The sequence below is a fragment of the Leuresthes tenuis genome, unplaced genomic scaffold (genome assembly GCF_036924035.1).
Source record: "Leuresthes tenuis unplaced genomic scaffold, fLeuTen1.0.hap1 SCAF_2, whole genome shotgun sequence".
Taxonomy (NCBI): Eukaryota; Metazoa; Chordata; class Actinopteri; order Atheriniformes; family Atherinopsidae; genus Leuresthes; species Leuresthes tenuis.
Genome location: NW_027325356.1, coordinates 20,435,385 through 20,458,643, shown reverse-complemented (window position 1 = coordinate 20,458,643; position 23,259 = coordinate 20,435,385). Strand labels below are relative to the sequence as shown.

The following is a 23,259-nucleotide window of genomic DNA, read 5'->3' as shown; positions in this document are numbered from 1 at the left end:
GTTTTTCTGTTAAAATCTGAACATGACTTTAAATGACACCAGTTTGAAGCTGCGGAGCTACATATACTAAGCAAAAATAAACGGAGAAGCAGGAAGTGCATGTTGCTATGGATACGGTGGGGTGTGCAGTCTGGGCTGAACTCTTTTGAAAATTTTTTTTAAAATTATTTTTGTACATTTTCGCCAATTAAACCATCTATAAGCTAAATATGCACCCCATACCCATATATATATATATATATATATATATATATATATATATATATATATATATAACCATTTGATGCACTGAGGACTCAAAGATAAAAACTTTGATAGGTAACAAAAGAAATCTTTAAAAACCTGATGATTCTCTGGTTCTGAAGCGTTTAACCTCAAGCACCATTCATATCACTTTAAATTTTAGACGTGAGATTAGATTGCTCCTTTGAAATTAGAGGCTAATATTACATTTCTTAAACATTTTTGTGTGTGAATGCAGCACTTTACAGTATTTGTTTTCCACCAGTTACCATTTAAATGTCTGTAAATGTGGCCAGACAGCGCAGAGAATGAACTCCAGTGTAGTCAGTATTACTCTGAATCTGCTGTAATGGTTTACAGCAGGAAGCCCTCACCAGGAAGCAAACCATGACCGGTTTTAGTGGACATGTCTAACCTTCCACGTTCTTCATCTTAATTTCTTCCTCCTCTTATTGTCCCTGCTGGGTTAACACATGATTGGCGAGTTCGCCTTGGAGCAGCCACTGACATGCAGGTTTAACAGAGTGTCATTTCTTTCAACAACACCAGATCCCAGTTAACTTGACAGTCAGACAAGTTTTCTTAGTCCAGGCAACCAGTGAGGTGAAGTTTAACCAATTAAATTTACAAGTTATGAGTCACAAATGGTCAGTGTAGTGTCGCCATATACTGAAAATAAGGCAAAGCAGACAATCATTTCTGGAACTGTTTAATTATCTTAAAACCATTTACATTTTTCAAGTACAACTGGAAACATTGTATGACATTTTGAATATTGGAATTTTTTTACTTTCCTGTTTTTTTTACAGACTTGTAACTTGACCATATTTGTGTTTTGGCCTGTTCATCCAGCAAAACACGCGAAAGCTTTTTGAAAGACGTTTTAGCATTTTTTCGACATCCTCAAAACGAGTTTAAAAGAAAAACAACAAAGCTTTGCAGTTAATCAACTCAATCAGCCGCTTTGCATTGCAACACCTATCAAGAATAATATAAATACAAGATTTGTGTTCAGTCTCTTAATGGGACCCAGCTTAAAGTTTCATGGAACAGTAATGCATACACTGTGGTCATATTGTCAGCAAACATTGCAAACTATTGTTTCCAGGTTTAAAGTAAGGGCCTTCTGATGATCTTGCTTATACATGATGACTGTATCCATTGCTTCCTGGACCACTTGCTTTCCATCACCATCAACCCTGAGAAAAATCCTGCGTGGCTCAATGTTGAGTTAGAATTCTAGCAAGTCTTTTTGTGCGTATAACAGCCTTCACTAGTTGTATGTATTATCTCTGAGTGGAAGATTTCTTGTGACTTACAAAAATATATAACTTAGCGTAATCTTACAAGTATTTCACATTTCACACCGTCTGTCTGATAACACTCAGCTGCATTTCTGTACATTCATACTTTTTTTTTTGTCTGTGAACAAAGGAAAAGATTCAGGATGAAGACTAGAGGGACTCTGTCTACTGTTTTGGGACATCAGTAAATATTCGCAGGCCATGCATTCCTTGAATCTCATCCTTGAGTGCCTGTGGAGGACAAAACATACAAAGCAAGTGAATGGAATTCTAGCTGGACCAAAACAAAATTATGTTAAATTAGTTCATCTAGCAAAAACTAGGCATGGTTCACTGACAGATGTGAACAACACAAGTGCATGTTTCTGCTCAGTCATTCTACTTATGCCTATTCTGATCCTTTTACAATGTTGTACTTTCTCATAACAACTAATATGTCATCTGTGTGCACTTTTCACAAAAATAAAAGGGTTAACATTAGTTGCACAACATTCTGTTTGTATTTAGGCCGCCAACAGCTTTTCATCCAATTTTGAAGGCGAGGCTGGAAAATCACACAGAGCAACAAAAACATGTTGGGATTTGCCAATATCTTGATGCTGGCACAGTTGACATACTGGGCAGGGGGTTTACCTGATTTACTAACTGGTGTTGCTGAATAGTCCTTTTTCCTTTGAACTCGCTGGACTCTATATGGATCTCATACATGGCCCCGCAGCCACCTATACACAGCACAGGATCACAAAAGCATCACTGTCACTTCCAAAGATTGTACTGCAACCTTCTCGTTCCACACAGCTCAATTACATGGCTGCCAAAATTCTATTCTATTCAAAAAAGTGTGATAAGATAGGTTGTCACACTTTTTTTGTCCAAGTAAGCAACATCAAAAGGGTTTCACAAATGACTAACAAGTTAAGACAGATCACCCATAGACTCAATCGGGGTGAAGTCAAACAAGACCTGACCAAATAGAAATATCCATAAGCCATTACTCATCAGAAAACCTTACAAAGTGTATTTTTTGTTTGTTTATTCTATCCAAAGAGATTTTGTTGTTGTTGTTGCGATTGTGGACTGTCAGTGTGCAGTAAGAGCTTAATTTACCTGAAATATCCACGACTTTGAGCGATGAAGCTAACGGGAACTTCTCCCTCAATGTCTTTGTGATGCGGACCTCTCCATCCGTTTCCGTGGACAGACATCTCTGCACCTGGCCAGAAACAACTACCTGAAAAAGAGGAGGAGGAGGAGGCACATACAAGGAATGACTGTTTGGTTTGGAGTTTTAGCGAAAATGCTGTTAGCATGAAGCTAAAGACAGACTCAGAACTGCAGCGTAAGTCCGTTAAAAATGTCACGTACTTGACTACCACGGAGAGCACGTAGAGCAGAGATCATGGTGCCGGAACAAATGCGTTTACAAGCCAACATTGTGAAGAAGAAGGGTTCGTTTACAGTTACAAAACTCACACCGGTCACCTAACATGACATGTCCTCTCACAGCTTCGTCCCTGTGTTATGACGTCATACATCCGGGTACTTGTATAAGAAAGAAAAAAAAAGTTATGTCTGTAATTCTGTATGGAGCCGGAGTGTAAAAGTCCAACTACAGCATAAAAAAAAGATAATAACAAATACACTTAACTGTCATGGTCCAATAATGGCCCTCAATAACATATATATGACAAAGTAAATTATATGTTCATAGATTATGTCACTAAGAAGGCCGTCTATTAGAAAAAAAAATTTAATCGTGGTTTTAATCTCATGATTTTGCACACCATGAGTATTATAATGATCAGTGTCCATTTTCATAAACATGGAAATTTCAGAATTGATTGTTTTATTCAGCAAACTAAACATCTCGCAAAGAGATCGCACCATAGTACCACAAATTTGGATCACTAACTTTGAACTTGGCCTACAGTTGGAATTCCTGCGATATAGCTGTGAAGTTTCAGGAAAGGATCTTGCATCGTGGTGCTAATGGGTCGACCATATATGTCCACAAACATCCAGCTGAAGGTATCACCAAGACAATGTTTTGCCTCGATGACCCACACACTGTCACAGTCAGACAAGATGAAAACAATACCAGACCATTAGTAAATCACTATGAAACCTTATAGTGACTGCAGTACCAGCATTCAAATGTAAAGGTGCTAAGTGTGAACACACACTGCAACACATAATATTTTCCATCTGTATTTTTCATTTATCAAGTGACATCATCACATGTGTTACCAATATTGCTAGTTATATCTTTGTTTAGTAAATCTTTTCCATCCTGGAAGTGCACTAGAGCTCTTAAAATGTGAGGAGGAGGTCACCTGTACTGCTATGACTGAGCTGAGTTTAGTATAGCAGTGCATCCATTTTGTTGCATCAAATTGTAGTGTTTTTTTTAGGTTAAGTTTTAGGATTTACTTATTTGTGCGTGCTGTTATTAACTGCATGAGGGATGTCAGAATGAGTTTTTGACTTTATTCCTGTTTATTGTTGAATGACTTTATAAGACTTTGCTCTTGCCAGGTGATGAGGAGACTAATTGTACTTTTTTTTAAAAACTGAACAAGCTGCAACATTCTTTAACCATTTATAGGGCTTCTATAAGACCTGCTAGAGAAGCATTGCTCCTGCGTAGTTGAGGTGGGAGATAACTATGGTTTGTACCAAAAACTCTGGGCCATTTTGAGTCAGATACAGCCTAACTATTCATCTGTTGAGGAGTGCAAAATGACATGATCGAGAGACAGATGCAACATGATCAGAGAAGGATAGCCATCATGACACAGAGGTATCTTACAGCCTTTGCTGGTGAGATCATGAGGCTGTTTCACACATTTATGTTTTCAATAGGCCACAGCAAGTGTAAATAATCAAATTGGTGAAGGCTGAAGTTGACCCTATTTAAATGTATTGGAGACTGGAGATAGAATACTGAAAATTCTGCTTTTTAATCCCCACATTGATATGTTCAGTCTGAATGAGAAGCTTATCTCAGTCTGCAGATTGTGGGACCCTGCAGTAAAAGAGGCAGAGAAGCTATCGGTGGCTGTTGACAGTGTGCTGTTAACACTTCTCAAAACATCCTAGCTTTGTTTGTGCTCAGAATTTATGGGTAGATCACAAAGCTGGGTAGCCTTTTCTGTCAGTGCGGCTGACGTCAGTACCCCTTAAAGACAAGGCGCTACCAGTGAGTCTGACCAGAGCACAGAGATGGACAGAATCACTCTAACCAAACTTACTTTGATGGTTCTCTCCTTCAGCTTGAGTTGTCATGCTGTGGAGGATGCAGAAGCTCTCGACTGTCCAAAGCATCAGAAAGGATTTGATGGTGCTTGCTATGAGTTTGTGGGTCTGCAGCTATCCTTTCTGAGAGCCCAGGCGTGGTGCGAGAGAGGCGGCGGACACCTCGCCTTCATCCTCAACGACGAAATACAGCAGTTCCTTCAGACCTACCTGGAGCCAGAGAAGGACTGGTGGCTTGGGCTGGCACCTGCAGCTCCAAACCTCACGCTGGACGTCGCTGCCACTGAGGGTGAGAGGTCATTAGAGCACGACAAAAGTCTGTGGAGAGCTTTTTGTGAATTATATACATTTTTTACTGTTGTGTAAACGACTATCTAAAAGAATTGCATCATATGTCCAAAACAATGTGCTGTATATTTCCCTGAAACATACCCTTTAAGTATGTAACATTTTATGTTGTTGCAAATGTGAGCAACAAATCTTAGTTACATATACACTCGAGAATGAATACACTTGAGAATAGAACAAAACAATAGAAGACATCATTTGACCTGCTATCTCAGCAGGCAGCTTACTCGTGCATTGTAAAGACCCGCGATGTGTTTACTGACATTTGTAGGGAGACTGTATATCTCAAGCAACAGGTGTAGTGAGAGATAATTCTTCATCTATTCAGCTTCTCAATGGGGTAGCTGTCAGGGGGCCTGATTTATCAATGTGCCTTTATTTATTAAGTGTCTGCTTTCCACTCAAAATGACATCACCTTAATATTTCACTCTTTGCATCTCGAAAATGAACTAAACAGAAGATAATATCACACTTTGTAAAAAAAAAAAAAAAAAGCAGTATTTCATTTTCATGTAAAAAAAAAAAAAAGGTGTCATTTTGTTGTCTTTTGCCAGGTTCTCTTGCATGGTTGGATGGCTCAGATGTCAGCTACAGTAACTGGGTTAACCTGCCAGAAGCACGGGCAACCTGTGGACTTATCCTAAAACGTGCTGGCTTTCAGTGGGAAGCCACAGAAAACTGTAGCCAGGAACACAACTTCATTTGCCAGTTCGGTATGCACCCCTTTAATAAATCTGTAAAATGTGCAATGTTTAATCAGTGTATTCATGATTTTTTTGTTCCATTCATTTAATTGTTCGTTTATGTATTTATTTGTTACTTATTTACAGATGCTAGAAGAACTGTCGCATGTGAAGGCCAAAACGCCACATTGCAGTGTGGTTCTGGCCAAGTTATCGAGATTGAAGATGCCTTTTATGGCCGAAAGACTATTCACTACTGCAGGTCCAAACTTACTGCCTCACCCACGTTCTCCCAGGAGGAGTGCAGCTGGATAAATGTGGTTGATTCTGTAATAGGTACTATTGGATTATTTAAGTTTTTATTAATGTGATGTGTAAAATATAGAAAAAGAGCTGTTTATTCCTCACATATATGACAATAAACACTATGTACTTGGCTTCTAGTCTAGTGACCCTAAGGAGCAGAATAGATTAGCAGGGGTAAAGGTACATTTTTATTCTCATCTGTTTGGTTTTAGTCATGTTGAGGGGGTTTTAGCAAAGCTAATAGTTGGCATTTCTCCTTATTAATGCAGAAGGGATGAATAGTCATTTGGGGGGAGGGACACTTCCTTGTTATTCACTTTACTTTCTGCATGTGTAATTACAGCTCATTGCCATGGACTGCAGGCGTGCCAGGCTTCAGCAGATCCAAGCTCTTTTGGTGAACCGTGTCATGTGCTGGGAAGTTACCTGTCTGTAGAGTACCACTGCAAATATGGTCAGATGCAAAATATGTATTTCGTACTTCCATTAACTTTGGCAATTTCCTTTAAAAGATAACATCAAAAGCATAATGTAAAGTTCAGTTTCTCTCTTTAAATGATCATCATAGATTCCGTTATCTTTATATGTTTCATTATCATTATCATCAGATTTTATCTATATAGTTTTAGTTGATGTTAACCTTTGGTCCCAAGCTGAATTCTTTGTGTGGCTCTTTTTCTGACCAAGTTTCTTACCTGACCTTTCATTTACGTATCAGTCTATACTCATTAAGTGCAAAACTAAAGTATGCTTTTAGTTCACATGACCTGAATATATTTCCTATGACATTTAAACTTTATTTCAATGTGTAATTCAACTATGTGATATTTGCAGGACTTCACTTGCTGATGACTAAACTGGCATCTGTCTTTGATAATGTCACCATCACTGTGAAGTGGCTCCTTCATCCATTTCAGGGAAACTTAACATGCGTAGTGAATGCCGGAGACGGTCACATTATCGATCCATACAGCCCCGAAGAGTGAGCAAAACTTTGTACTTAATCAGAAGCAATATCCATCCCAAACTGTATTTTCACGTCGGTGCTTTTTCTGGAACTCTGTCACAGGATGGAGAGCACCATTATACACAAATTCCAGCATCCTGGTGTTTTCGTGGTTGAGGTGGAGTGTAGTACCAGTGACTGGCATGTTACGGCTCAGAAAGACATAATCATTCAGGAGCCAGTTGGGGAGTTTAACATCATTAAATGCTATAGCGGGAATGTGGCAACGGATGGCGCTAAATGCAATGCGCTAAATGGCTGGCCTATTCAGCTCCAGTTGAACGTCGAAGCAGGTGAGTCAGTCTTACACTTCTGTTGATAGATGCTTCTGATAAACCGTTTCTTATTTATTGTCAAACTACTTTATTCCACTCTTTTTTTCTCCACATAGGTACAAATGTTTCCTACACAATCAATCACGAGGCTCGTCCGATTGCAAATTCTTCAGTGGAAATGGGAATAACACCCCACAACATCACACTGAGTGTAACTGTGGTGCAGAAGCTTGGACACGGCTGCCACAATTTGACCGTAGCTGCATCTAACAGGGTCACAACCCGCGTGGTGTCCACTGATCTTGTCCTCTGTCTGCTGGAGCCCGTTAATGGCTTGCAGGCGTCTGTGATAGCAGAAGCAGACATTTGTCCAGACTCCACCGATCTCATCATCGGTGTCACGCTGGAGCAAGGAGCCCCAGTGGAGCTGCTCTTTAATCTCACCGGAGCCGAGGACACACTGACTGAGAGTAGAAGCATGCTGAATGACAGCCTGCAAACTTTTACCTTCTCCAACCCACTTGAAGGTGCATAACTTAAAGCTCAAGTTGTGTTGTTACAAAGCAAAACAAAACAGGTAATGATAGTGTTGAACATATGTGCTCAAATTTGTTTAACCCTTCTGGAACAGGATTTTTTACATTGAAAATACGAGTGAGGAATGACATATCGACCTCTGATGTGGCTGTCGACTTAGAAAAGATACTTCAGGCTTGCCAGAATTACTCAGACTCCCCAACAAGTCCAGATGGAAATACAGTGTGTATAAGTATAAACAGTCGTCATCTGTTCACTTTGGTATATACCTAATATGTAAAACTAAATACACAACTTTGCTTTCCTGTGCAGACGGGTAAAATGAGTGTCAGCGACGCGACTGACTTGAAAATTACTGCTTCTCCTGAAAATGTGGTTGACCACACTCAAAATGTCACACTGAAGTTAACCGGTATGGAATCATTTCCCAGCAATGGAAATGCATTTGAATGGAAATGTAGTAAGTAATTATTTACTCACTACTCACTACTGTCAGTTTTGTCTTGATTTGCAGCAGTTTATGTTATTTCTTTATTGTTAATTATGTGAGTGTCGGTACATTTAGGCACACTAAAAACATTCAACTGAGTTTCCTTCATTCGGGATGCATCATTTATATGAATACAGGTAAACCAGCTTGAAAATTGAGTACTGACAAACTGAAATGAGTGCACCAACTGTCGCTGGTGTCAAAGTTTCCCGCTATTTCCAGCATTTGCTGTACATCGCTGTTACTTTCTTTATCTATCTATTATTTGTATGTTTCACAACGCTATAATCAAAGTCAAGGATGCCTATGCAACATGACAGATGGTGATCAGAAAGCTGAAAAGGTTGTTTACGTGCTGTCGAATCCCTGTTTCTATCGATGTACTCCAGAAAAGGCAGGTCAGCAAAAAGGTTTAGCCAGGATGCAGGTTTTCCCAGCATATTATTGCATTGTAACAAATAAAAACCACGTTAGCCAGTTCAACTGTTAACGGTATTAATTTTGTGTTGGTGTATGTGAAACCATTTAAGCACAATCAAGCTGAATAATTCAGAAATCACTCTTAATGTTAGTATTTGAGAGAGCAGATTTTGCAAACTCAGTCGATGTTTCCTTGGATTTCATTGTGTTGCACAAAAATCATGTATTTTTAGTTTGTACACCTACAGCACTGTAAATTACTTTTATTCATTGATTTGTGGCGTTATGTTAACTCTGTTTCGTTTTTTTCTTGCTATGCAGATGGAGACTGTAGGTGCCGAAGCACAACAGAGGACGAAACTCACATTATCGAAAAAGATTGCCTTCCAAATCCGTTTGAATTTGTCAAATATGCTTTAACTGTGAGGAAAAGGACGTGGTTTAGGAAATGGGTCGACATTGCTTCAGTTTCTAAGTGCATCACTGTTGCACCTTCAAATGAATTTACAGATGTCACCATCAGGTAAAAAGGTTGCATTTAGAATACATTTTCAAAACATTCTGTTCCTGACAGTCTTATTTTCATGTAATTCTGCACTTTATATTTATATAGATGCTCAAAACACATGAAATGGATGTTTACTTTTTGTCTTGCAGCTGTGATAATTGTGCTTCAATAAACGAGAACGACCATGCAAAGCTAAGACTCAGGTGTGAGACGACCTGCCCAGATGTGGTCTGGCTTATGGAAGATCCCGAACCTTTGACAGTGAGCCTGATAAAGACATTTTTTACATTTTTAAGGCATGGCATCAGATACTCTTCTTCTTAACAGGAACAGACTGTTTTGTCATTCCTCAGGGTGACCTAACTGAATGCTACTCAAAGGCAGGAAGCAGGCCAGCTATTGAAAAGCAGGATGGTAACACTGAATTCACTGTTCACAGCCAATACCTAAAAGCTGCCAGGCGCATGCTGCACAACATCACCGTCATTGCTTATGGTGTGTTTTCATCCTACAGTCTCTCTTTTGGTTTGTACCTTTCAAAGATGTGATCATTTTGGATAAACATCTTTTTTTTATTCCAAACAGGCAAGATGGTGTCTGGTTTTGTCAAATACAGTCTTCCGATACCAACTCCTGACCTCGCACTGACAACTGATGCACCTGCAGTCACTTCATGTAGCATCTCCCCACGCTCAGGAACTGTGCTTGATGCTTTTGACATTACCTGCAAGGCCACATCCTTCTGCTCTACAGGCTGTCTTTATTGCTTAAAGACCAGCACAGGTTTATTTTATTCACTGTCAAAGAAATAAGTGCTACAATGAAAATATACTGTTGTTGTAAAAAGGAAGAGACAGAAGAAGTTTGGCTATCGGTTTCTAATAAGAATCCATCCATCCATCCATTCCTTTTCTATTTCTGCTTAATCCGTCGGTCGGTCACGGGGGGGGGGGGACACACAGAGAAAAACGAGACAAACAACTACACACGCTCACACTCACTCCTAGGGACAATTTTAGAGTTGCCAATTAACCTATCATGCATGGTTTTGGACTCTAATAAGAATGTAACACTTTTTCAATTCTTTTTATTTTTTTTTAAAGATTTGTAATATTTGTTAAGTAAACTGTCTCTTTTGTCTTTCAGGCAAACATCTGCGGTGCAGTAATACTAATGAGGTGAAATCAGTCTTCTTGCCTTCCGGAGATGAGAAAAACGGTTACATTTTATCTGTTTTGGTAACAGTGAAAAATGAGTCTACAACAACAACTACAATCGTTGCTGCCCAGGTTTGCCGTCGTCCAATTTTTATGTAGTTGTTATGTAATTATGTATGTCAAAGAAATCAATCCTCCTGATTAACTGAACAATCTTCCTCAAGGTACGGAAAAGTAATGTCAATACCTCCGTAGTGACTCTGCAGTCTGCAGTGAAGGACACCGTGAGTCAGTTAGAGCAGAAAGGCCTACTCTCTGGTGAGGCAGTCGGACAAATATTCACTTCCGTTTCTGAGATTCTGAATTCAGAGTCTGGCCAAGATCAGAAGGATGCAAAGTCGAAGGTAAGCGAGCTGTAACTGACAGAGGCCGATAAAGTGCTGTGATGTTTGTGAGGCCTACAGCTTGTCCTATGAGTGAGTGCACGGCATCATATTCATCTTTATTTCCTCTTCGTTCAGCTCAGAGAGCAAATGCTGAACAAAATGACAACAGTTCTGCTGGACTCCCCCAGCAACACCACCCAGGAAGTGCAAGTGACGGCCAGAGCTGTGGCAGGACTAACGCAGATCTCAGATGAGCTCAGTCCTGCTGCTCAAGTACAGTACATTAGATATCTGTAAACTTTTACTACATACACGCACCTTCGAAATCTCCCTTGGATATATACATATGCACTTATATATATTTATATATATATATATATATATATATATATACATGTACAAAACAGAATTCAGTGATTTGCAAATGTTGCATATTAATATTTAATTCAATATGGAACAGAAATAAAGAATATGTATATATTAGCTCATATTGAGTTTGACGGTAGAAACTCGTCTCAAAGCGTCATGTTTACCACTGTTTAACATCTGGGAACTGAGGAGACCAGCTGCTGGACCTCTGTGAGCGTAACAGCGTCAGATTCATGTCTGATATAGGATTCAGATTTTTTATTTTTATGTTTTATGCAGCATCCCAACCTTTTTTTTTTTTTTTTTTTTTTTTTTTTTTTTAAATTGTAGCTATGTGTGAGTCTAACACCATCAGGTAGAAATAGCTCTTAAAGCCATCGTTTCAGTGTTTGGAACCATTCTAAGGGGCTTCTGGTCTGACTTTGAGTCTCAAAATAACAAATGTGGCGAATGTCCTCACTCAGATATTTGAGTATGGATTCTTAAGAGCTTCCTGTTTAGCATGTAGGTCAATTAATTGTGGAATTGAGCTTTGGAATAGGAAAAATCTGCATCATTATAAAGACCAGACAAAACTACATCAAGCGCCTGCTTAAGCTCGAATGTTTAACACATGCTACATCCTGGTCAGCTCTCAAATTTAAAAAACATATAAACTAAAGTCTTTTCTGTTGTTTCCGCGTCTGTATTTTTTCTCCAGGAGGAAGCAGGTGCATTGTTGGTAGACCTCAGCTCCTCCCTCAAGACCGTCAGTATTAATCAGCTCAACTGGGACGATGAAGAAGTTATGCAAGCAGCTACGCCAATAGTTGAAGCCGCTAGTAATATTTTGAATGTTTCATCAAATGTACGGACATAACTATCAATAGTCTCGCTAAATTTCAGTCCTCACTTTACTGCAGTATTTAACAAGCAATGTCTGATATCGTCTCCTCAGAAAAAGGTTGCAGATTCTCTTCTGACTGGAATGAACAACATTCAGAGTGTTTTGCTGAGTAATGATAAGCTGAATGGACAGCCTACTATCATTGATTCTGGCCAGATCAGTGTGTATGTTAACAGGTGAGACACGAAAGACACTGAACAGAATGCAAACTCACAAATAGCTTCTTTTTTTTTTTGTTTTAATTCAACTCTGATTCTGTAGAATATCTTCTGAAGACATGCAAATGCAGGAAATAAATGTCCAGAAGAACAGCTCCTCCAGATTTACCCTCCCCTCGCTGCCGGCTGGCATCATCTCTCCAGAGGAGACAGTGGATGTTAGAGTAAGTGTGTGCCCATAGGAGTGAGATGGAAATAATGAAGTAATTGTGACTGCTGTTTTTCTTAGGTTCTTATATGTAATTTTCATTAACACGAGTTAAATCAAATCTGTTCCAAACATCTGAAACCAGCAAACTCAGACTAAGCCAGTTGAGTCTGAAAAAGTGGACAAAAATTCCAGATGAGGAAAAAAAAATAAGGTTTGTCCTCTACCTGTTTAGCAGTTTCTAATGAGGTTTCTACATATTGGTGTATGCCTGCCCTTCAGATGATGAGTTTTGAGAAGAATCCGTACTCTTGGAAGGAGGGAAACATCACAGGAGCTGTGGGATCCCTTTCCCTCACCAGAGCGAACGGCACCCTCATACCTATTGAGAACTTACCTGAAGAGATAGAGGTGCGTCTCATATCTTCCGTGGTACTCTCAGTTACTTAACTTTGGAAAATTATTTGTAGTCAAACTCTTATCTGGGTTTTCAGATTCTCCTCCCCAGGCTTGACACTGAACAAGAGAGCAGCACGGTCCTTGACCTCGCCAATTTCAGCACGTTGATGATTGACGTACCGTCTCCAGATGTAACACTGGTGCTGAAAATGGAGCCTTCTGTAGAAATTTCACTTTTGCTATACCTGGGGTATAAAGATTACCCAAATGATGAGAGCTATGTTGCCAAGACTCAGATCCCTCTAGAGAATGCAAATGAGGGTCAGTAGTAAAACTGCTTGATTTGTCTTTGTCGCGAACACGTTAGAATGCATACCGGGATATTCAGGAGAGTTTCTTTTTGTGGGAAAAACACTTCCTGGCTCTTCAACCATTAATTAATTTCCATTCTATCTCCTGCTTTGGTCTTTCTACACTCACAATCAATACATACAGTGGAGTCCACTTTCCAGAGCTGAACACATACCACATTAAATAATTGAAGATCTCAACCTTTTAGTGACCAGTGTATGACCACAATCAAAACTCGTGGCAGCCTACATTTGTTACACGATGAAAGATTTGCTTAATCCAGTTCCTCGTGTGCTTTGTATGTTAACGTGAGCTCTTCTAACGCAGATGAAAAATTTACCTGGGTGCTGAGTCCCAAAGACAGAACTGGAGATGTTGGAGTGCATTACCTTGTTATGAAGCCAATTGTAGAGCCGGGCGTCAAATCTATCAATGCCACTGTCACTGTTGTTTCCATCGCTGCTCAGTGCAAATACTGGAATGAAACAGAGTCCTCTTGGAGCGAAGATGGCTGCAGGGTGGGCGAAGACTTTCACACATCTACAGTCATTGCATGAACACATCCTCGACAAGTGAAATTTGAGGGTCTGTTATTTTCTTTCCTGCAGGTCGGTCCTCTCACCACACCTTTAGTCACTCAGTGCCTCTGTAACCATTTAACTTTCTTTGGAAGCTCTTTCTTTGTCATGCCGAACATGGTGGATGTCTCTCGCACTGCTGAACTTTTTGCTACATTCGCCAACAATCCCGTGGTGGTTTGTTTCGTGGGGGCCATATTTGCTGCTTATCTGCTGGTGGTTGTGTGGGCACGCAGAAAAGACATCCAGGACTCAGCAAAGGTCATTCTCAGATATTTCAGCCGGTTTAAATCGTTGATTAAATCTAATTTAACTGTACAACTTAACCTGCCTTGTACTGATCCAGCTGGCAGCCATTGTTATACTGCTTCAGTGATAGATAAATATCTGATAGTTTACTGTTTGTTCACTTGCAGGTCAAGATAACAGTTCTTGAGGACAATGACCCCTTGGCTGAGTATCGTTATATGCTGACTATTAGCACAGGGCACCGACACGGCGCATCTACTTCCTCTCAGGTCATCAAAAAAGCATCTGGTGTTATAGTTTCACTCTATTTATGATGCTCTTTGGATCTCTGTCCATGCTGACTGGCCACGTCTGTTTCAGGTGACCGTAACTCTGCTGGGAACAGAGGGAGAAAGTGAGCCCCACCACTTGACGGACCCCGAGAAGCCCGTGTATGAAAGGGGCGGGGTGGACATGTTTCTGCTGACCACACACTTTTCTCTGGGAGATCTGCAGAGCATAAGACTGTGGCACGACAATTCAGGAGAACACCCTGCATGGTAGGAAGACGAATGACTGAAGCCAAGTTTGAGTTTGAATGATTATGATGAGTATGGGGGATAGTTATTAATTCAATGCACAGGTATGTCAATAAAGTGATGGTGCAGGACCTAGAAACGGGTCAGAAATGGCACTTTCTGTGCAACTCCTGGCTGGCCGTAGATGTGGCAGAGTGCACTCTTGACAAGGTTTTCCCAGTAGCAACAGAGGTGGATTTGAAGAGGTTTAGGTGAGACCTGCCATACTACAACACACAACTAATGAATCTTTATTAACTCTTCGTTATTGTCAGTTATTGTCAGTTATTGTCACACGTTTAATCTGCTTTAACTGTTATTCTTCCAAACTTTTTAGTAATCTGTTTTTCATGAAGACAGCCAAGGACTTCAGGGACGGCCACATCTGGTTCTCTGTTGTTAGTCGGCCTCCCTGCAGTACTTTCACACGTGTGCAGCGAGTGTCCTGTTGCTTTTCCCTTCTGCTATGCACCATGCTGACCAGCATCATGTTTTGGGGCATCCCCACAGACCCCTCTGAACAAACTATGGACCTAGGTGGGCAACAAAAAATTTAATAATTTAAAGTTTTCAGGAAGTTATGAACTAGATTTGATCATTAAGGTGTAAAAGTATGATATTTTTCCAAGATCAACCTTTAATCTAGAATAGAGAATATTTCTAAAAGGTTTTATCATTGATCTGCAGCAATGAATGAATGGTGTCCAAAGTCTCACATAAAGAGCATAGAAAGAGACATTTTCTTTCATCACGAGATTGACCTGAATATTAAAACAAGACATTACCCTGCAGGTCACATTGAGTTCACCTGGCAACAAGTTATGATTGGAATTCAAAGTTCAATCATCATGTTTCCCATCAATCTCCTTATTGTGAGTATCTTCAGAAACACTCGTCCTCGAGAGAAAACCACCAAAGCAGAAAAGAAAGCGCCGAAACAGGGGAACACTGTTAGAGTTTCCCCCTCACAGACTTCATCCCCTCAGAAAGAGATGAAGGACATCACTCCAGACACTGTGATAAAGGTAAAGCTGCAGGTATCCTCATTATATCACGGACGAGTCGTTACTCTGTTATTCATGTCTGACCAGCATGATATGGTGTGCAAATTAGGACATAAAGAGAATTGCTCAGTCACTCTCAAAGGCCATGAAGAGTCCACTGCCACACCTGGAGCTCCATCCTGGTCAGCAGGCTGACATCAACACTCTTCTGTCACTGGTGGAGGACATCATCAGACAGCAGAACCGAGCAGCTGGAGACTTCTACACTGACTCCTCCAAGAGGGATCGTGCTATGATCCTCAGCTTAGGTGGACTGAATCTACAAGGTAAACTACACCACAACCTGTACATCAGTGTAGCTCAGGGGGAGGTCGTCTGCTGATCTGAAGATTGGTTGTTCGACCCCTGGCTTCCCCAGACCACATCCCAATGTGTCCTTAGACACTGAACCCTATGTTGCCTCCAGTGAGTCCATCGCTGTGTGAATGTGTATGATAGAAAAAGTACTGCTTAACCTGTAGTGCTGTGTATGTAGATTAAGAAGTGCTGTATGAGTGTGTGTGTGTGTGTGTGTGTGTGTGTGTGTGTGTGTGTGGATGGGTGAATGTAGTGTAAAAGTACTTTCAATGGTCAAGTAGACTAGAAAAGCGCCGTATAATTTACATCATGATTTAACCTGTTTCTTATTTGTGTATATCTAAAAATATATATGCAACATATCCTGCTTACACCTGTTTACATGGACAGAAAACAGTGTATGGGGGAGCCTGGAAAAGACATCTGATGAAGTTCAGAAGAAGAGCAACAACAGCCGATACCTGTACAGGCAGCTGCATCACGTTGAGAAGGAGCTCGGTTTGTTGGGACCGTCTCGTTTTCCAAACCCAGACAGCTACAACAAGGCCATGTACCAAGTTCAAGGAATGAAGAGTCATTTGGAGGTCCACCTGCTGCCGTCCAGCCTGGACAGAGACCAGCTCAATCACAGCCCCAGTCCAGCAGAAAGTATCGATGGCAGCTCTGACAAAAAGCGCTACCAAGGAGGGCTCCCATGGTGGTTTGTGTTTGTTGGGTGGATATTGGTGATAGCAACCAGTGCTGTGTCAGGATACTTCACTATGATGTATGGGCTGACTTACGGGAAAGACCGCTCTATAAGTTGGCTTATCTCCATGGTGGTCTCCTTTTTTGAAAGTCTCTTTATCACCCAACCTCTTAAGGTGAGCGTTGTCAACTGAGATTGCATTGCAAATATTTAGGAAGTGATTTGTCAACTGATATCCAGTTAAACTTTTAGCTTTTCCGACTAACATTATATCAGTCTGCAGTGTTTATTTGATTTTTACCACTGATAGATAACATCGCTACATTAACGATGTATCCACAAAAAGTTTGCACTAAAAGGCCTTTCTTTATGTGCAGCTTGATAATGTCATAGCCAGATTTGCGAACAGGAAACAGCTCTTGCTACGACACTCCCCATGTCGGGAAGTCTTTACCCGAAGGCCTCACAGGGACAGTAAAATGAAAACGAGGTTTATTTACAGGGCCTCAGTCAAGACCTAAGTCGTAAAATTCTTCATACAAGACAGCTGATGAGACATTTTTTAGGTTCTTAACTCCCTGGATTTTACACTTAATAGTATTTTCATGGGTTACTCGAGTGAAGTTTGAAAACCTTTTGTTACAGGTTCTTGGTTTCGCTGCCTTCTTTGCTCTTGTTCTAAAGAAAGTTGACCAGGAGGAGTTTGGAGAGCCTCAGATAGATGAGAATTTCAGAAACTCGGGCACGTTTGTTTATTCATTCATTCATTCATTTTCATTTCCCCATTGTTTTACATGGCAAAAACACATCAATATGAAATTCTTCCCCATAGATGATCCTGATGCAGTGCGGATAGCAAGAAGAGACAGCACATGCAGTTTCTATCAACCACCACCTCCGACTGACATTGAGAAGTTGCGGAGCAACATGATTAAAGAGCAGAAAGTCTTTGCCCTCATCAGGGAGATTCTTGGTAAAGTAACCATTATGAGACACAGTGGCAGTAGGAGGCAACATGATGGAGTTTGAAATGCTGGTGTTAAGAATTTGTTTGCAATGCAGCCTACATTGGCTTTATGTGGATGTTGCTTCTGGTGGCATATGGTCAGAGGAACCCCAATGCTTATTTTCTGACCCAACACATTCGACAAAGCTTCAGCAAAGGCATCTCAGACACCATGAGTATTCAGGATGTGATCAGCTGGGCTAACACAACTTTGTTGACCAACCTGTTCGGAGAGCACCCAGGTCAGCGTTCTGTGATGATATTAGCACTACACTGCTTTGCAGGTTTTACACTTTTGACTGTTTATGCAAAAAGCAAAATGCGTATTTTCTCTGCTTTCATCATTTTGACTGTGGAGTTTGTGAATGAATAAAGTAGATGCGATAAATCATCTAATCTTAACTTTTACTCCAGTCTGTGCTTGTTAACTATGATCATTTAAAGCTGTTTGTTAAGACAATGAGTTGATTATTTAATTTGATTTAAAATTATTATTGTGGAAGCCACAATAATATGTTAAGAATTGCAAAAATAGATGATTGGATGTCTGAAAATTTAATTGTTTTAACTTAAATTCAACTTGTGCCTATGTTCCTTTCTACTGTACATAATAATGGCACATTAAAGAAGCATAAAATGCTATGATAATTTCCATTTCCTTTAAAGATTACCTGTCACAATGAGTTATTATGGTTCCAAATATGTTAGTTAGGGACTTGTATTAATTTGGTCTAACTTAAACAAATGAAAAAATACAACTGTTTTATCTAGTAAGAATATGTTTGTACGTTATTGTCGTCTGAAAATCTTCCACAGGATTCATCACGGATGGAAACTCGAAGCTGGTGGGTAACGCTCGACTCCGCCAGGTTAGAGTGCAGAAAAACTCCTGCCACATTGCTCGCTCCATGCAGCACTCTGTGCCAGAATGTCACGCTCCATACTCATGGGAATTGGAGGACATGGGCTCCTACGGCCCAGGCTGGAGTCGAACTGAGGGTCATAATGCCTCACTGAATCCTCACAGCCCATGGACCTACAAGTCTCAGAGGAAATTGAGGGCTTATCCCATCTGGGGCAGTGTGAGGCTCTACAGAGGAGGGGGGTTTGTGATGGATCTAGGGCCGGATTTACAAAATACCAGCAGGTTGATATTCGTATTCGTAATGAAATTCTCTAACTTCAATGGCCAAACTTGTATGAACATATTTTCATCCGTGTGTAAACAGAATTCTTCAGTATCTTTATGACAACACCTGGTTCGATGTGTACACCCAGGCCATCTTCGTTGAGTTCACTGTGTACAACGCAAATGTCAACCTTTTCTGCATTGTAACACTCATGCTGGAAACCACGGCCATAGGTAAGCAGTCCAAGTACAGATACTGTGTTAGAGAGAAGCACAATCAGAGCTATGCTGTTTGTTATGGGGTGTCTCCTCCAGGAGCTTTCCAGTTCCGCAGTGAGCTTCAGAGTGTTCGTCTTTACCAGTCGACCGGTGGCCTCCACATCTTTGTCATGGTCTCTGAGGCTGTCTACTTTCTCTTTATCATCTATTACATGTTTGCTCAGGTGCATAACCACGGTCCTTACTTTAATATCATTACAGATGATATTTCATGATAAAGATGCTCACTTGAACACATGACAAATTCTCCTCCTTGGTGTTGGCAGGGGAAGCTAATGAAGAGACAGAAATGGGCTTATTTCAAGAGTAAGTGGAATCTGCTCGAGCTGGCGATCATCATTCTCAGCTGGAGCGCACTGTCTGTCTTCATCAAGAGGACTTTATTGGGGAAGAGGGACATAAGCTATTATCAGGACAACAGAGACCAGTAAGTGATAAGATAAACACAACAAGAACATAATCAAGGATTCATACAATAAATGAGGGAAACTACTTCCCCTTATTTAAGCAATGATTTTTTTCTGCATGTCCTTGCTCTTTACTTCTGTAGATGTTCTGTTTCACCTGCACATGATAACTGCCATTTTTTTTTCTAAAAAAATCAATAAAACTCAATATAATGGACAAATTAGAGAGGTCAAATTATAGTTTATGGGTTTCCCTGTCGCTACAGTATTTTGTGTCACCTTTTCTAGTATTTGTGATCTTAGCACAGTTGCAAAGTCTATACCAAAGGAACTTATATTAAGGAAGCCTAGCTTAGGCATTGTTATTCCTCATAGCCAAATGTGTATCTATCACTAAATGTAAGTTGGACAGTTTAAACATGTTACTTTTTCTATGAAAAATGAATTATGTCGGCTTTGTTACAAGCTCATAAGTGCAAAGTTTTTTTAAGCACTGGTGCTTGTTTGTCCTCCAACGGTGCAGAACCAGACGCCAATGTCTCTGATGATTTCTACTGGCTGAACCAACCAGTATGGTGTCATGATACTTCATTTCCCAAGAAAATAATGGCTTTTAAATGAGCCGGGCACTTTCAGTTTGCATTTTCACTTCTACAGAATTTGTGTTCGTGCAGAAATGTTGCTTCAATTTTGTACCTGATGACTAATGTGTTTTAACAAAACTGAAATCAAACAGTTAGACAAGATTGAAATATTTAATTTCAATGAAAAGTGAAACAAAGTCAATGATTCTTTCCTTAGTGTGTAGTGTGTCTTATTACAAGTATAAATGTCTAGTCATGTTAATTTTCTCCTCATCATTCTTTGTTTGATGTACTACAGTGAAAATTTTGACTGAAGCTTTATTTAATGGACAATGTAAAAAAAAAAACTGTAAAGTACCAATAACATTTTCCAGTTGCTTGTTAAGACAAGACTGTTTTCTCTTACTCAGATATGTCAGTTTCCATGAGACAGCCAAGGCTGATGCAGTGCTCGGGTATCTGATTGCCTTTCTGGTACTGCTGGCTACAGTCAAACTGTGGCACCTGCTGAGACTGAACCCCAAGCTGCACATGATCACAGCCACACTGCAGCGAGCTTGGACTGATATTTCAGGCTTCCTGGTGGTCATGACCGTCATGTTCTTGGCCTACTCCATTGCTGTGAGGAGTTTCCCACACTTAACATAAACATGTGATGGAGTCCCTGCATATCTTGCTGTTATATCTATACATTCTAAAACAGATCCTATTCTAAAGTGATTATTAACACAGAGATGAACTTTCTCTCTCTCTTTTTATTTCAGTCCAACCTGATCTATGGGTGGCAGCTGTACTCTTATCGGACTCTGCTTGATGCTGCACAGACCATAGTCAGCTTGCAGCTTGGCATTTTTAACTACGACGAGGTTAGTATGAGGTTACAACAACTGTAGCGCAGCAGACACTGACAGCTGATCCTTCTACAGTGCATTTCTTCCTTGTGATCCCTCAGGTTCTGAATTATAATCCAGTTCTTGGAGCGTTCCTGATTGGCTCCTGCATTGTGTTCATGACCTTTGTGGTGCTGAACCTCTTCATCTCTGTCATTCTGGTGGCATTCAGTCAAGAGCAGATACATCACAAGGTAACTTATCCATGCAAGCCTTAAAAGTCTGAATGCTGTATCCAGTCATTGTAGCAGGCAACTTTGGCCACAATCTGAAAATGTATTGAACATGTTGTGGAAGAAGTGAGATCTCATTATTATAGAAACCACCAACAGGTGGCTCAAGTTATACCTAATGTCCACTGTTCCTACAGCCTTCAGAAGAGGAGGAGATTGTGGACCTGATGTTGATGAAGCTCTGCAGTTTGTTTGGACTCAAATGTAAGAAACAAGGAGTTGATGGCGTAACTGTGAGGCCAGCTGTTTCATCGACTCCAGATCACAAACTCTCAACAATTTCTACTGGAAAATATCCATGAGGGATGACATGTAACCCAATTGTTTAACATTATAAGAACCACATAATGCTTTGCTTCAGTCATTGCTGCTGCAGCTGGCGTCATTGTTGTCCTGTTGTTGCTTTGTGACTTAGCATTAGTCCTTGCAAGTTAATCAGTAGCATTTATCTGTGCAGATGCACTTCTCTACTGAATGAGGAATTGCAACAAGCAAATAGTAATAACTAAAGATAATGCATATGTTATCCACTGAGACATTGTATTCATGATGCAATATATTATCCAACAAATAAATGTGTGTCTCCTGTGATGAGATCTTCTGTTGCATAGTATGCTTTTTATGGGTATTAGCAAAATGTTGTTTTAGCATCACAAGAAACTGTTTTGAATCAGCTATAAAACAATTCAGAACATGTGTTTTTGAGTATTTTTTTAGCAGCATTTTTAATAGTGAATAACTACGTACGTTCGGAAGCATGAAAAAGTGAAGTAAACATTAAGTTTGTTGCAAATAAATATGAAGGAGTAGTAACACACAGGAACAACTATTTCTATAGCATCTAACTGACAGTCCACATGAAATGTGTTACTTAGGAAACAAGGCCAAGCTCCCCCCCGAGAGGGTCACAACAAAACCCAAGACACTTACAAGGTGGCTACATTAAACAGAACTGGGTTACAGACGTCAAGATCTAATTTTACTTTATGTATATAGTCAAAATACATAGTAGTATGTACTAGAGTGTAATCTGATCTGGAGATCAGTGAACCAGAAACATCAGTATGAACTGATGCTAATTCACCTGTCGCTCTAATACACACTGCTGCACTATGGAAGAAGACTCATGTCACTGTCAAAAAGATCTCTACAGTTATGGGACGTTCAAATGAAACTGGGTGAAAGTTGCAAGTGCCACTGTGTGTCAGTCTCGTGATTGATGAGTGTAGCTAATGGAGTGACTGCTTTCAACGGTTCTAATATTTCTGTGTCACTGGGCAGTTGCTCCAGCATAAATAAGTTGAGAGAAAAACCCGACAACACATCTCAAAAGTAGAATTTGTTAGTGATTTGGTGTTGAAGTCCCACCATAACTCAGGAAGTTTCATTTGTGTTTTTTTGTTACTTGTACATTCAGTTATTGTACATCAAAGCTGATATCAGTGCAACTCTGTGATCACTTTGAGAATCTTTGAGAATCAGAGAGTGGCAGGGTGAAGAGTAAGTTTCAAGCTTAAAATCATCCAGGACTGATTTGCAATTATGCAGCTAAGAAATACATTAAAACATGTATTGTTCGGTTGTATTATATTGAATATTTATTGTTAATTACTCTTTTAGTTCATAGTATACCTATAAAATGTATGTATTGCTGTGTTCTATCATCATCTTATGCTATACTATCAAGTTTAACCATTTATTTTCTACCCCATACTATACTGTGGCCTTGTGTCGTCTGTGTTTAGTGCTTGCTATATAATTCAACTTGACAATTTCTACTTTAAATTATTCTATTTTTCACCTCTGACATGCTTTTTTTAAAGACTAGTTCTAATAATCAAGCCTGGATTTTGACTTGATTGTAAAACAAGGGTCACAAGTTGATGTACCTCCAACATGATTTTGATTTCTTTGTTCAAAAGGAGCCAGAAATATTCTTACAAATGTTCTCCAATTTAATCTTGTACTCTAAACAAGAATAATATGAACTGGAATGAAGTCGCATAAT

The 23,259-nt window shown here is 39.9% G+C and overlaps 2 protein-coding genes across 2 annotated transcripts; one reads left to right on the top strand and one right to left on the bottom strand.

Annotated features, from left to right (window-relative positions):
• Positions 1-936: 936 nt before the first annotated feature.
• Positions 937-3,060, bottom strand: bola3 (bolA family member 3). Its single transcript, XM_072381250.1, has 4 exons — positions 2,913-3,060; positions 2,655-2,778; positions 2,181-2,269; positions 937-1,778 (listed from the first exon to the last, which is right to left on the bottom strand). The coding sequence occupies exons 1-4, from the start codon at positions 2,979-2,981 to the stop codon at positions 1,713-1,715; spliced, it is 348 nt and encodes a 115-aa protein (XP_072237351.1). The 5' UTR covers positions 2,982-3,060; the 3' UTR covers positions 937-1,712.
• Positions 3,061-4,769: 1,709 nt separating this feature from the next.
• Positions 4,770-21,835, top strand: LOC140302491 (polycystin-1-like protein 2). Its single transcript, XM_072381309.1, has 37 exons — positions 4,770-5,091; positions 5,706-5,864; positions 5,982-6,170; positions 6,484-6,594; positions 6,975-7,122; positions 7,210-7,439; positions 7,538-7,948; positions 8,053-8,180; positions 9,730-9,871; positions 9,962-10,159; positions 10,523-10,665; positions 10,758-10,937; positions 11,055-11,192; positions 11,989-12,135; positions 12,226-12,350; positions 12,436-12,556; positions 12,823-12,951; positions 13,035-13,260; positions 13,618-13,808; positions 13,899-14,129; positions 14,285-14,386; positions 14,478-14,656; positions 14,740-14,886; positions 15,012-15,211; positions 15,467-15,699; positions 15,788-16,004; positions 16,426-16,898; positions 17,369-17,696; positions 17,786-17,971; positions 18,546-18,876; positions 18,959-19,092; positions 19,174-19,301; positions 19,404-19,564; positions 20,539-20,749; positions 20,893-20,994; positions 21,081-21,212; positions 21,389-21,835. The coding sequence occupies exons 1-37, from the start codon at positions 4,770-4,772 to the stop codon at positions 21,551-21,553; spliced, it is 7,098 nt and encodes a 2,365-aa protein (XP_072237410.1). The 3' UTR covers positions 21,554-21,835.
• Positions 21,836-23,259: the final 1,424 nt, after the last annotated feature.